Raw genomic sequence first — 16,276 nt, forward strand, 5'->3', positions numbered from 1 at the left:
GCGCTATAATGCAGATCTGATTGAATCTAGGCCTTATGCTCTCATGAGGCATAGAAGACCTGTTTTCAGTCTGAAATATACCCCTGGACACTTCTGGTAGATCTGAGACGACTAGACATGTAGGCAGTATGGAGGAAAGTCCACCGATCCAACCATAAGAGTCAATGGAGCTATTACCATATTGCACCCATCCTATCATTTCAGATCAATGAGAATATGAGAAGAGCTTTGGGTTGATTTCAAACTAAGCACTGGGAGAAAGACAGAGGTGAAAAAGATACTCAATATGGCTGCGGGAATAGTTAGGAAAAGTGGCTTTAATGTAAACACAACATTCGATTGGCTCAGCACAAACATTCCACATGAGAGAGCAACCAATAAACTACGGAGAAGGAAGGGGTGCAGAACAAAAGCATTCACAGTAAAAAAAAAAGAAATCTGGTATAATCATATATATACAGTACGGTGTATAAGGTGAAAATGGAAAGGGGGATTGAGAGAAATGAGGAACGACATGTGATAGAGGGAGTATAGAGGGATAGGATGTATCTTCAGGTGCACAGGTACTTTTCCTCTGTGAAAAGAGAGAACGTGACAGCCGGGGTTTGACTGTGGCCTGCTCAGGGTTAAGAGGTCAGATGGGTAGGGGTTAGGGTTAACCCAAACTCCCCACTGAGAGACTGCTGCTGAATTCCAACTCTACCCCAGCCCCTGCTGCTTGGGCACGCCTGTAGATCTAAAACAATTGTGTGTGTATATATATATTATATATATATATATAAAGCAATTTGTCAAAAATACCACCCACTCAATCAGAAGAGAAGGTGACACAATTACCATATTGTCTAACCCATTCACCTCCATGTACTATATTTAGTACAATATCAAAATGTGCCACTGAACAAATTCTATTTGGTGTAAATGCATTACATTTAGTGATAACATAGTTAGTACAAGTGTCTAGACAGGCCACATTGACGTTTTAAGATTGTCATTTTCTATCATACCTCCAAAATTGGGGTTTTGTGACAATAATAATCATTAAAATGACTTCAGCACATGTATTTTGAAATACATTTCAGAATTGTATAGTTTAAAAGCATAAAGTATTGTTCTTTGACCCGTTTAAGCCCAAATATGCCAAATAGATGATTCAACTCGTTTGTGAACTACAGCCGTTTCGTACTATATTTAGTTTTTGGACACATGGGGTTACTGTATTTTACATATTACACGAATCATGTCATATGAATACGTGTTCAAATGATCAGATCTTAATCATTTTTGGTATATAGATTGTCCGGACCAATATAAATATGAAAACAATATCGAAAGAAATCCACTCACTCTCTCACACACACAACCCTAGAGTACAAGCAGTATAAGCAAATTCAATGGAGTAATTTTATCACACACACACATACCACAGACATACCCACACACACACAAACACAGGTGTGCATTGATGTCTGTGGTGTGTATACACAGGCGTGTGCTTGTGAGAGGGAGAGAAAGAGGGAGAATGCTGTAGCAGGACTCACTCGCCATTGACTTACATTGGATTTGCTTATGCTATATAATATACTATAGGAGTGTGTGTGGATTTCTTTAGATATTGTTTTTATATTTATATATTGGTCTAGACAATCTATATAGCAAAAATGATTAAGATGTGAACATGTTTAAGATCTGAGAAAGAGGGACAATACTGTAAAATCACTCACTCTCCAGTCTCTATTGACTTGCATTTGATGCATGCACTCTAGGTGTGTGTGTGTGTGTGTGTGTGTGTGTGTGTGTGTGTGTGTGTGTGTGTGTGTGTGTGTGTGTGTGTGTGTGTGTGTGTGTGTGTGTGTGTGTGTATGTATTTCCTTAGGTATTGTTTTCATATATATATGTATATTGGTCCGGACAATCTACATGTAAAAGATCTGATAATTTGAACATGTATTTATAGGACTTGATTCATGAAATGTGTCCAAAGACTAAATATAGTACAATATCAAAAACACAAGACAAACTCTGTGGCAGATGTAAATAAAATCTTCAGATTTGTCCATCAATAAACTCAGAGAACATGTGTATTAAAGGATATTATACATTTCCGTTATGGACATGAAAAGGTTAAACCAATCAAATCCTTTCAAATCTACAGGAATTCCTAGAGGGGGTAGTATGAATCGATTTGGAATTCAGCATGCTTGCTCACAAGGGTCATCCTGAGCTAAGCACTGTGTGGCTTATCTAATCTACAAATGACCTCAACTTCCAAATAACTGAGCATTCACATATTGTTTTATTACATAAAGAGCACCCAGGAAGACCCTTTTGAACAAGCAGAGAAACTGGTCAGTGGTCTGTGGCTGTCCTCTCCTAAAACTACAAATCTGTAAGGACTAGTGAGTGAAAACAACACGGTGGAAACCTGTCCAGTCCTTTCATCTCAGTGATAAGTGAAAGGAGACCAGGAGACAACCATATGATACATCACTGACCAGTGGACAAGTCTAAAATGCTAATCTATTCCCCATATGATGTACTATTTTTGAAGAAGTAGTACACTACATGGGAGGTGACATTTGAGACGGTCCATCCGAGCAGCTCTAGACCCTCTGAGACTGAGACAGGAAGTGGTGTTCCACCGGTCTGACAGGACAGGAAATAAATATGTGGCACGGGATTCTAGGAGGTAGGAGGAAGCATGGAGGGCATGAGGTTGAAATAAAATGCATAAATAATTTGATGATGATAATAAAGCGTACGCGTCCCTTCAATTACATTATATTGTAAAGATAGTGTGAAAGTGATCAATGATCTCTAATTCTATTCCCCTATCTGTCATGCTCAGAAGGTTGGCACTGATATCACACTTTCCCGACAGATATATCATTGGCTGAGAGGCATTTCATCACACTGCAGGAGACCAATGGCAGAGCCTGCCACACAAACAGAACGGCCCCCCCTTCTGGATGTTTGAAAGAGAGAGGAATAAAACAGAGCAGAAGGAGCTCATGTAGAGCAGCCCTGTGTGAGTCCAACAGAGAGGGGGGTTCTATCCAACGCTGGACAGAACCCCCACTACGAGCCCCAGCCACCAGTACCTCCCCTATTACATCATCACGTAGAGCACAACATCACCTCTGCAAACGGAGCACCAAGGGGTACATTCATTTTGGCTCAATGTTCTGGATGTTGCAGATAGAGATGTTATGTATAGAACTGACACAAATCTCTATCACAAGGAAAAGAGGACCTTCTCCGCTCTATGCATAACATTTCTATCTAATTTGTTGCGAAACATGGCACGAAAACAGAATATACCCCTTGGACTGTCCCTTTTCTGATTCACATCTTACAGTTGTTCATACAATCAACAACAAAACATGAAAGACATTCAGTAGGAAACACATGTTGATAACAAATAAACAAAAGAGGGGTGGTTGAATTCTGAAATTAAAAAAAGGAATAGAGGAACAGAACATGGCAAAGAATCCGTCGTGGTGTCTGGCGGCAGCTCTTTGGGTCCCTTTGGACGTGTAGATTTACATAATTATGCCTTTTAATATCATCAAAATTATTATTATTATTAACCACCTCACGCCCTCTAATGCAACCTCTGTGCAGGGCTAGGCCTCAGTATAAGCCACACCCCCTCAGGTTGTTGGCGATGATGATGTCAGTGACTGCGTCAAACACTACCTGGATGTTTCCTGTGTCAGTGGCACAGGTCAGGTGACAGTAGATCTCCTTGTTGGGCGAACGGCTCTTACTCTCAAATTGCACCTGAATGTATGCGGTAGCATCATCATAAGTGTTAGCACCTATGGGGGGATTGGGAGGAAAGGTGGGTGAGGGCGAGAGAGAGGAGAGAGAAGAGTGGGAGAGGAAGAGAGATACAGCGCCAGAGAGTGAGAGAGGCTTACAACCATCTGTTCTGCATGTGTGTCTGTCTGAGTTTGTGTATATGCAAACTGGAGGGAAGTCTTACCTGTATATTCAGGGAAACAGATACTCAGTGGTGACTTCTTAATCTTCTCCTCGAACAGATCCTTCTTGTTGAGGAAGAGGATGATGGAGGTGTCGATGAAGAACTTGTTGTTACAGATAGAGTCGAAGAGCATGAGGGACTCGTGCATGCGATTCTGCAGAAAATACCAAATCAGACAGATGAGATGCATGTCTGAGAATATGTGTGGTGTGTTTGTGAGTAGTATGAAGTGTGTGTGAAGTACTTACAGTGGTTTCATCCTCATGCAGAACCTGATCATAGCCACTTAGCGCCACACAGAAGATAATGGCCGTCACATCCTCAAAGCAGTGAATCCACTTCTTTCTCTCTGACCTCTGGCCTCCAACATCAAAAAGCCTGAAAGAAACATAAGAGTTATAAACGTACCATAACATACACTACAAATATGCTACAAACAAATAAACTGGACTGGTTGTGTACTGTATGTGTAAATCTATGTGTGTGTGGTGGGTCTAACCTAAAGTGCAGGTTTTTGAAGGTGAAATGGGTCTCCACGATGCCAGTGGTCTTGACTCGAGTTCTCAGGATATCCTGCTCGGTGGGCTGGTAGTCAGCAGCACCAATACGGTCTAAACTGTCCAGGTAGCTAATGAGAGAAAGAAGGAAGGAGAGGGGGAAATGGGGGAAAAGGTACCATCTAGAATCTAAAAGGGTTCTTCGGCTGTCCTCGTAAGAAAACCCTTTGAAGAACCCTTTTTGGTTGCAGGTAAAACCCTTTTGGTTCCAAGTAGAACGCTTTCCACAGATGGCTCTACATGGAAACCAAAAGTGTTCTACCTGAAACCAAAAAGGGTTTTCCTATGGGGACAGCTGAAGAACCCTTTTGGAACCCTTTTTTCTAAGAGTGTAGAGCTTCAAAAATACAGTGCGAAGACTAACCTTTGCACTGTAAAGACTAACCACTTCAAAGACTAACCTTTGCACTGTGTTACTGTTCAAGAACAGGTAGCTAATTCCAATTTTCAGTTTATGTATGTTATGTAAGTGGAACTTTCTCACAAATCTCTCATTGACGTCAAAGCATGAATTGTGCCTAATTTCAAGTTACATGCATTCTGATATGTTTGTCCCTTAGTGTGGACTCACTAGGCAGCAGAGTCATTGAGCTGGTACTCCCTGGCCCTGTTGAAACACTCCTGGGTCCCGGCATCGGCCCACAGACGCTTCATAGCTGTCAGCAGCTCTGCTGAGTAGGGCTCTGTGTCCTCCATACGAGTGACCACATCACACACCAGCTTAGCATCCGCCTGGACACACACATACAAAAGATATTATGTACAAAGATATGTGTAAGCACACACGTACACAAGCACACACGTACACAAGCACACATACACAAACAAAAACATATGCATAGATGTATTAAGACTCATATGAGCTGAAGACTATACAGTGGGACAAAAAAGTATTTAGTCAGCCACCAATTGTGCAAGTTCTCCCACTTAAAAAGATGAGAGAGGCCTGTAATTTTCATCATAGGTACACTTCAACTATGACAGACAAAATGAGAAAAAAAAGTATCAGAGTATCCAGAGTATCACATTGTAAGATTTTTTATGAATTTATTTGCAAATTATGGTGGAAAATAAGTAACAAGCAAGATTTCTGGCTCTCACAGACCTGTAACTTCTTCTTTAAGAGGCTCCTCTGTCCTCCACTCGTTACCTGCATTAATGGCACCTGTTTGTACTTGTTATCAGTATAAAAGACACCTGTCCACAACCTCAAACAGTCACACTCCAAACTCCACTATAGCCAAGACCAAAGAGCTGTCAAAGGACACCAGAAAGAAAATTGTAGACCTGCACCAGGCTGGGAAGACTGAATCTGCAATAGGTAACCAGCTTGGTTTGAAGAAATCAACTGTGGGAGCAATTATTAGGAAATGGAAGACATACAAGACCACTGATAATCTCCCTCGATCTGGGGCTCCACGCAAGATCTCACCCAGTGGGGTCAAAATGATCACAAGAACGGTGAGCAAAAATCCCAGAACCACACGGGGTAGTGAATGACCTGCAGAGAGCTGGGACCAAAGTAACAACGCCTACCATCAGTAACACACTACGCCACCAGGGACTCAAATCCTGCAGTGCCAGATGTGTCCCCCTGCTTAAGCCAGTACATGTCCAGGCCCGTCTGAAGTTTGCTAGAGAGCATTTGGATGATCCAGAAGAAGATTGTGAGAATGTCATATGGTCAGATGAAACCAAAATAAAAAAAATTGGTAAAAACTCAACTCGTCGTGTTTGGAGGACTGTGAAGCATGGGGGTGGAAACATCATGCTTTGGGGCTGTTTTTCTGCAAATGGACCAGGACGACTGACCGTGTAAAGGAAAGAATGAATGGGGCCATGTATCGTGAGATCAGCAAGGGCATTGAAGATGAAACGTGGCTGGGTCTTTCAGCATGACAATGATCCCAAACACACCGCCCGGGCAACGAAGGAGTGGCTTCGTAAGAAGCATTTCAAGGTCCTGGAGTGGCCTAGCCAGTCTCCAGATCTCAACCCCATAGAAAATCTTTGGAGGGAGTTGAAAGTCCGTGTTGACCAGCAACAGCCCCAAAACATCACTGCTCTAGAGGAGATCTGCATGGAGGAATGGGCCAAAATACCAGCAACAGTGTGTGAAAACCTTGTGAAGACTTACAGAAAACGTTTGACCTTTGTCATTGCCAACAAAGGGTATATAACAAAGTATTGAGATAAACTTTTGTTATTGACCAAATACTTATTTTCCACCAAAATTTGCAAATAAATTCATTAAAAATCCTACAATGTGATTTTCTGGATTTTCTTCCCTAATTTTGTCTGTCATAGTTGAAGTTTACCTATGATGAAAATTACAGGCCTCTATCATTTTTTTTAAGTGGGAGAACTTGCACAATTGGTGGCTGACTAAATACTTTTTTGCCCCACTGTATAGCTGAATTCCTGAATGTGTACCACCATACCCCACTGGAATCCTCATTGAGGAGAACAGGGTCCTCATTGAGGATTCCAGTGCAGTGCACTTTGAAGTAAGGTTTTGAAAGTGCCATTGGTTGTATACTATGATGAACCCTGCCCTGTGCAGGGAGCATGTACCCACCTTTCTGTCCTTGTCTGCGTACTCGATGCCCAGAGAGTCCATAGCTCGGAGGACGGCAGCCAAACTCTGGATGGTGTTGCTGTAGACCACAGGCTTATACTGCTTCACATCATCCCCAGAAAAGCCATCCTCATGGATAATCCTGCATACACACACACACACATCAGAACACATACAAAATAACACCCACACACATACTGTACGTAGGCTAAGTGTGCATGCATGAGCGCACACACACAAACATTCACACTTCAGTGAACCCACATTTCAGCAGACGCTTTAGTGTATGTGCATGTGTACGCGTGTGCATTTGACCAAGAACAGGGTTGTCTCTGAGCTCTGAGTATCAAGCAGTGCCTGCTCCTTAGCACACACCCAAATACACACAGCACATCACTGGCTGCCACCCCTCTTCTCTTTTATTCTCTCTTTCACACACAAACACTCACACCTCAGCAGCATCAGCAGCAGCCAATATAGCCACTTTAGGTTTCAGATTTGTAATGACAAAGGTGGTCTGTACATTTAAACCACTCTTAACAACATTGACGTGAAATGCTCTGACATTGAGGATCGGATTATAAATCCATTACACCAGCCTAGACTGTAATAAACTTCAGAGGTATACCATTGACTTCAAAAGGTGCATAGTCCATAGGTATGAAGATCTTATTCTTACAAAGTAAGGTGGTTCACACATTATGTAACATATTTTTCAATGACCTTTTCTTATATAAATTTGTATTTTCACAGATGTTCAAGCTGTATAGCCTTCCTCAGTATGTGCCTTTCTTAAATGTGTGTGTACCACTTTGCCAGTCTGTACTAGTACACTATGATCAGGTTCTATTAAAACATTCTAGTTTTTTTATAATTAAGGTGTTGGTTTTAAATAATACAGATTGCTGTATACCATTATCAATGTACCTTGCTACAAACACACACACACACACACTTTTTTCTAATTTGGCACACAGAAAAATTAGTCCATGATTAACTTGGTCAAAGAAAATAGTGTAACCGGTGTGAAATGGCTAGCTAGTTAGCGGGGTGTACGCTAATAGCATTTCAATCGGTGACGTCACTCGCTCTGAGACCTTGAAGTAGTTGTTCCCCTTGCTCTGCAAGGGCCACGCCTTTTGTGGAGCGATGGGTAACGATGCTTCATCGGAGGCAGGTGTTAATGTGTGCAGAGGGTCCCTGGTTCGAGCCCAGGTAGGGACGAGGAGAGGAACGGAAGCTACACTGTTACATTGGTGCCGTGACCCGGATCACTGGTTGCTGCGGAAAAGGAGGAGGTCAAAGGGGGGTGAGTGTAACCAGTGTGAAATGGTTAGCGGGGTGAACACTAATAGCATTTCAATCGGTGACGTCACTCGCTCTGAGACGTTAAAGTAGTTGTTCCCCTTGCTCTGCAAGGGCTGCGAATTTTGTGGAGCGATGGGTAACGATGCTTCGTGTGAGGCAGTTGTTGATGTGTGCAGAGGGTCCCTGGTTCGGGGCGAGGAGAGGGACGGAAGCTACACTGTTACAATGGCACCGATTGGCCTGTAGGTGATACTGTTATAAGCAGTCTCTCTTAAACCCTCAAATCCGCCACCTGTTTGACATCAACACTTGAATCTTTGCATGTAGGTGTCTTTCCGCAAGCTGAACAAATTTGCCACAAGGACCCATAAGGTCCTTTGGGATAGGTTTTCCTCCATCGTGGAAATTTGTGAAAACCTTTTAAAAAAGTACTCTTGCGTTTCCTTAGTTTGAGAAAACCTAAGGGATTGGTTAAGTGATGGCTGAGTTATCAATAAATCCACTTCACAATGACCTATCTGTTTGAAACTTTTATAGTCAGCAAATACATTAATATGATGAACCATGTTAACTTTGGCATTGAGATCTTTAAAAAAAGAAGGAAACTATTAACAATTAACTTTTTTGACTATGTAATGGTAATGCTTAAAATAATCACAAAAAAAATCTTCTCATGGACTAAAAGTCAAATTCACTCCAAATGTGGTTTTTGGACTCATCACAATAGTCCCTAACGAGTATGAGAAAATAACACTTCAACGATGGCTACCTGTAGATGCATATTAGCACATACACTAAAATGCTAAAATATGCTAAAAATACTTCAAATATCTTCTATTTATGAACCATAGGACCAACTTACACTAAATTTGAAATGTAGGCCCATAGTACTTGCTTTAACTAAGTTTGAGAAAAGATCAAAAGATGGCCGAGTTATTGACAAATCAAAAATCTGTTTTTATTTGTGTATTTAAATCACTGTAAATCCACAATGATCTTGTGTCCTTTCTGTCATCCTGAAAACCCAGTTCATTGCTGCTCGCAGCCAAAAGTATGTGGACATCCCTTCAAATGAGTGGATTCAGCTATTTCAGCCACACCCATTGCTGACAGGTGTATAAAATCAAACACACTGCCATGCAATCTCCATAGACAAACATTGGCAATAGATTGGCCTGTACTGAAGAGCTCAGTGGCTTTCAACATGGCACCGTTGTAGGATGCCACCTTTCCAACAAGTCAGTTTCGTCAAATTTCCTCTGCCCTGGTCAACTGTAAGTGCTGTTAATGTGAAGTGGAAACGTCTAGGAGCAACAACGGCTCAGCCGCGAAGTGGTAGGCCTCACAACCTCACAAAATGGGACCGACCGAGTGCTGAAGCACATAACACGGAAAAATCGTTATTCCTCGGTTGCAACATTCACTACTGAGTTCCAAACTGCCTCTGGAAGCAACGTCAGCACAATAAATGTTTGTCATGAGCTTCATGAAATGGGTTTCCATGGCCGAGCAGCCGCACACAAGCCTAAGATCACCATGTGCAATGCCAAGCATTGGCTGAAGTAATGTAAAGCTCACCGACATTGGACTCTGGAGCAGTGGAAATGCGTTCTCTGGAGAGATAAATCACTCTTCACCATTTGGCAGAACGCTACCTGCCCCAATGCATAGTGCCCACTGTAAAGTTTGGTGGAGGAGGAATAATGGAATAATGACCTCAACCCCACCGAACACCTTTGGGATGAATTGGAACGCCGACTGCGAGCCAGGCCTAATCACCCAACCTCACTAATGCTCGTGGCTGAATGGAAGCAAGTCCCTGCAGCAATGTTCCAACATAGTGGAAAGCCTTCCCAGAAGAGTGGAGGCTGTTATAGCAGCAAAGGGGGGGACCAACTCCATATTAATACTGATTTTTGAATGAGATATTTATTATTATTATTATTATTATACTCCTTTGTAAAACACAATAGGGTATATCAAGGGGTTTATCGTGTCAATAAAATTCTAGCAAATAAACATATGGATGTAAGCACATCCACACACACACCCTTATCAATATACATACATACAAAAGTACACACATGCACACACTTGTGTACACACACAAGGAGACAATGCTAGCTCAGCTCCAGGATCAGTTTTCCCTTTCCCGATCCTGGCATTATGTAATATAACCAATGTAACATATGTAATTCACAACAGAAGCCGCTCCTGAGCGATGCTTTTGGGTAACTGTCTGAACCGCTAGGGAGAACCCCCAGGATAATTAAATATGGAGAGAGTGCTAGAATGGAAGGAAACAGAGTGGAGTAGAGGGAGGAGTGTGTGTGTGTGATGGAAAAAGCAGGGTGTGTGTGGGGCAGATGAGTGTGTGCTGAGGTACAGTGAAGCCACTGAACCCAACATTTTTTAAATTGTGGATTTTTGAAAGGATGTCTGCATAGCAACAGTCATGTTTTATTATGTGCATGAAAATATTATATAATGTGCTTTTCCGGTTGGGCCCTGGATACAGAGGTCTTCTTTAAAGAAGAAATCTAGTAACAGGGTTTAGAAAAAGAACAGTGATTTAGATGAGAGAGTGGTTTAGACGAGAAAGGGAAAGGTTTAGATGAGGTTTTAGATGCCATATTTTCTGAGTAAATCCGCTTTATAGGCAAAGTACTCTCAGCGATATCAGGCACTTAAAGCCATTAAGATTAAAGCAGAGATATTTGCTAATGGAGATGTAGTGTAGTGACCACACTAATACACACATACACACACATTGGCTGCACACACACACACACACACACACACACACACACACACACACACACACACACACACACACACACACACACACACACACACACACACACACACACACACACACACACACACACACACACACCCATGTATTCGCCCTCCCTCTTTTTCGATAGACACATGAAAAACCTCTGGGTAAATTTCAGCACCATATCAGTGGACAGCACCCCTGCGGCCTGCTACTGACGGTGAGCACCGCCTCCGATTTACCGTCTACAGGAGGTGCTCGAATCACTGGCAGAGGTACGGTCTCTGAGGAAACATGGCGGAGCTAGCGGCTCAGCCTCACTATGGGCAGGGGAGGCGCAATCTCAGGCCTCGTCAAAGACGCCTATGTCAGAAAAAAACAGCACTTACTTCATCTGTTTGACGATGGTGCTTTTGCCCGATTCTCCTCCCCCTAAAGGGAATAGAGAGCAGAGTGAGAGTCGGTTGTCTTTAGGGTGACATGACATCAGGACCACGGAGAGCGCTTGCCGCCCCGGCCCGGCTCTCTGCAATCTACATCAACATCAACCGAACTGTACAGAACGGGCAGCCCCGTTATAAACGGTGTCTTACCAAGCAGTAGCAGTTTCACCTCCTTTGCGGCAGTGACTCCATCATCCTTCAGATTTTTCTCGATGGCTTTGCTCCTGTCCAGAGCAGCGCGCTCCTCAGCGCTGAGTGTACATCCCATGTCTAGAGCCGAATGAACAATCCCTTCTTCTCCTCTATTCCGCCCTGTCCCTCGCCGACTCAATCTGTATGTTTGTCTCTCTCTCTCGCTCGTTCAGTCTGCTACAGCATGAGGCCCGGTTGAGGGCAAATGAAGCCGGGTCCGAACAGGTTTTTTCTCTGTGCCTCTATGGATTGCGCTCCGTCCCTCTTGGAGCGGGGGGTGAGGTCGTTGTATTCGAGCCTCGGGGCTGAGGGGTCTCTATAGGGCGGCACTGATGACAGCGAGCGCGAGCGATCTCATCGTTCAATCTCTTCACAATAACCGACAGAAAGAGGAGGGGAAGGGAAGGCAGTGTGCGCGAGACTCACCTAGCGCAGACAATCTCGTTGACGTCAGAGCCAAGGCAAGCGCTAATCGCCCGATGCGACCACATTCAAAGTGGGATTTTATAGACACATTTTGCTTTCGTGGAATAATTTCGCTGAATATACAATGTATAATATGCCTTTTTATTATACAAGGGGCGTGGTCTTGCACGATATTGGAAGTGGGCCATTCTTGTCTTCCGTGTCCTTATAAATAGACGGTGTATAATCCACTAGGAGTGGGTAAACATTATGCTATAACGTTAGCCTTTTTATATTTGACATTTTAGTAATTTAGCAGACACTCTTATCCAGAACGATTTACAGGAGCAATTAGGGTTAAGGGCCTTGCTCATGTAATGTCAACAGAAACAATAGGCTACACAAGGTTGTACAACACAATATCATTACATTTCAATTGTATTAAATATTAATCTAGCAATTGCATTTATCCTGTGTGTGTGTGTGTGTTATGTTGCTTGCATGTATGTATTATGAGTGTGTGTGCATGTGTTTATGTCTGCAGTGCAGTATGTGTAAAAGTGAATGTGTGTGTATCTGTGTGTGTCTGTGTCTGTGTCTGTTTCTCTCTGTGCATGTGTGTGTAACTCTATGTGTGTATGTGTGTGCACATTAAAAGCTTCTAATCCACATGCGGAAAAAGTGGAGTGGTAAGGTGTGAGGGTTTTTACAATGGACTATACTGACACCAAAAGCCTGAATTACCATTTAAACCTACAGCCTTACAAGTAAATTCTGCAAAAACCTTCACCAGGTCAATCCCATAGCCTTCATAAACTATGCCCCAAGCTCTTACCATAATACAACAGGACATACAGTGAGCTCCAAAAGTATTGAGACAGTGACACATGTTTTGTTGTTTTGGCTCTGTACAGTACTCCAGCACTTTGGAATTATACAATGACTATGAGGTTAAGGTGCAGACTGTCAGCTTTAATTTGAGGGTATTCTCATCCATATTGGGTGAACAGTTCGGGTGAGAAATAATCCCATATTCCTAGCACGCAATGATTACATTAAGTTTGTGACTCTAGAAAACTTGTTGGATGCATTTGCTGTTTGTTTTGGTTGTGTTTCAGATTATTTTGTGCCCAATAGAAATTAATGGTAAATAATGTATTGTGTCATTTTGGAGTCACTTTTATTGTAAATAAGAATAGAATATGTTTCTAAACATTTCTACATTAATGTGGATGCTACCATGATTACAGATTGTCCTGAATAAATCGTAAACAATGATGACTGAGAAAGTTGCAGACGAACAAATGTCCCCCCCCCCAAAAAATGCTAACCTCCCCTGTTATTGAAATGCTGAGAGGTTGGCATGTCTTGGGGGTATGATATATGTGCCTCTGTAACTTTCTCAGTCATCATTATTCACAATTTATTACACACTACGTGTGTATGCAAACACATACACACATAGTTGCACACACACGCATAGAGACACAGACACAGTGACATACACAGATGAACTTTTACAAATACTGCACTGCAGACATAAACACACACGCACGCACGCACGCACGCACGCACGCACGCACGCACGCACGCACGCACGCACACACACACACACACACACACACACACACACACACACACACACACACTCACCAATGCATACATGTAAGCAACATAAGACACACAAATGCATCCAACAAGTTTGTGGTCACAAGCGTGATGTAATCATTGTGTGCTAGGAATATGGGACCTATACAAAACTTTTGACTACTTTAATACACGTAAGTGAATTTGTCCCAATCATTTTGGTCCCCTAAAATGGGGGGACTACAGTATGTACAAAAAGTGCTGAAATTTCTAAACGGCTAACCTGATATGATCCTCAAATTACAGTTTTTTCCAATTGCTAGCACACTAAAATGACATGCACATCACAATTATTTAAACTGACACATAGAGAGCAAAACCAAATGTTCACCGGGGTACAGGAAGCTAACATTGTAAACTTGGTTTTGGAAAATAATAAAATCAGATTACAAGAAATTCAAAGCCACATCATCCAAGACAACACCATATTCAACAACATTCAACGAGTCAGTCTGTCCACATTGGCTCGCATTCTCAAGTGAAACCAAATCAGAATGAAACAACTTTATAAGGTGCCGTTTGAGAGAAACTCTCAAAGAAACAAAGAGGTCAAACGAGCATATGTGGATGTAAGTACAATATTGACTGCAGTACACTTACACGCAACATTGTTTCCCAGTGTACTGGATAACACCATATTGACTGCTTTTGTTATTTGTTTTCAGGGAGTACTGGAAATGGATGCTCATGCAATCCCACATGAGGTCATCTTTATAGATGAGGCTGGGTTCAACCTAGCAAAGACCAGAAAAAGGGGGAGAAACGTCATTGGCCACAAAGCCATTATAGATGTTCCTGGCCAGGTGGTGGGAACATCACAATGTGCGCTGCCATCTCCAATACGCATGGTGTCCTCCACCATCATGCCAACTTTGGACCATACAACACAGCCCATATTCTCACATTTCTGGACAGACTCCACAACATTCTCATACCACCAGAGCGCATGAATGATGCAGATCATCAAAGAACCCGGTACGTTGTAGTATGGGACAACGTGAGCTTTCATCATGCAGCCCAGGTCCAAAACTGGTTTACTGACCACCCACCATTTCTCGTGCAATACCTCCCACCATACTCACCATTTCTGAACCTCATAGAAGAGTTATTTTCGGCACGGTGGTGGAAGGTATACGACCGGCAGCCCTTTGTGCGCAGGCCTCTTGTCCAGGCTATGGAAGAGGCATGTGATGAGATTGATGTGGGTGCGATTCAGGGATGGATAAGGCACTCAAGGCACTTCTTCCCTCGATGTCTGGCAAGGGAAGATATTGCCTGTGATGTGGACGAGGCGTTGTGGCCAGACCCAGCTGTGCGGCAAGATGCTGCCTAATTATTTTCTGCAATTTCTTTTTCAGTTTACTGTTTTTTTGTGGGCATATTTTTGTTCAGTCCAATATAAATATATCTCCTGTGCATATGTTCCACTGACTTGAAAAATGTAAAAAAAAAAAAAAACTGTTTCAACAGCATGTGTGTGTGTATCTGCAAATATTTCTGTGCATCTGAAGATTTTCTACAATTGGAACTATTTTAGTAATTATGGCAAAGCATACTAAAGATGAGAGTGCTTTTCATTATGCCCAACAGTGTGTAATTGGTTAGACAAAAATCTGGTAATATGAATGAAGTGTGTGCCATTTCGTGCAAACGTTTGATTTTGATAATGCTATATGTAGTTTTGGTTGCAGTGCTTCATTTTGCAGGATATATGAGGTATTTTGCAGTTTGGGTGTGTGGTTTTGTGAATTGTGTTAAGTATTTTGATAAAACCAGCCTAGTTTGCAAAATTGTGTTTTAGCAATTGGGAAAAACTGTAAAGCTGACAGTTTGCACCTTAACCTCATAGGTTTAACCTACATCCAAAGTGCTGGAGAACAGAGCCAAAACAACACAAAATGTGTCACAGTGTGTGTGTGGGCTCGTATTACTATCCTCGTGGCTACCGAAAATCCCCAAAAGTCCCCACAAGGATAGAAAAACAAGTAAAATTCTCCCTTGTGGGAATATCTCCCAGGTTCCCATGAGGACAAAGGCTGTTTTAAACGTAAGGGTTAGGTTTAAGGTTACAATTAGGATTAGAATTTAGGTTTAGGGTTTAGGGAAAATAGGATTTTGAATGGAAATACATTTTAGGTCGCCACAAGGATCGTAAAACATTTACTATGTGTGTGTGTACATGGATTAGACACTGCCCATTTCCCAAAGTTGACATCTTTTTTTACCTGGGTGGTATTTCCATAGACTGTAGGGTATTTCAGAAAGCAGGATCAAAGGGTTTCCTAAAGATTCTACGTAATCCATAGTTAAAAGTTTTATCAGGATATTGGATTGTGGAAGTGAAATACAACTCTCAACGTGAATGAAAGCAATGGGCAA

At 42.2% G+C, this 16,276-nt stretch overlaps 1 protein-coding gene across 1 annotated transcript; it reads right to left on the reverse strand.

Moving 5' to 3' along the window:
* Window positions 1-299: 299 nt before the first annotated feature.
* LOC115112331 (guanine nucleotide-binding protein G(o) subunit alpha-like) lies at window positions 300-12,262 on the reverse strand. Its single transcript, XM_029639335.2, has 8 exons — window positions 11,804-12,262; window positions 11,600-11,642; window positions 7,124-7,265; window positions 5,117-5,277; window positions 4,488-4,616; window positions 4,237-4,366; window positions 3,989-4,142; window positions 300-3,821 (listed from the first exon to the last, which is right to left on the reverse strand). The coding sequence occupies exons 1-8, from the start codon at window positions 11,919-11,921 to the stop codon at window positions 3,634-3,636; spliced, it is 1,065 nt and encodes a 354-aa protein (XP_029495195.1). The 5' UTR covers window positions 11,922-12,262; the 3' UTR covers window positions 300-3,633.
* Between the last annotated feature and the right edge of the window lie 4,014 nt (window positions 12,263-16,276).

The sequence above is a fragment of the Oncorhynchus nerka genome, linkage group LG27 (assembly GCF_034236695.1).
Source record: "Oncorhynchus nerka isolate Pitt River linkage group LG27, Oner_Uvic_2.0, whole genome shotgun sequence".
Taxonomy (NCBI): Eukaryota; Metazoa; Chordata; class Actinopteri; order Salmoniformes; family Salmonidae; genus Oncorhynchus; species Oncorhynchus nerka.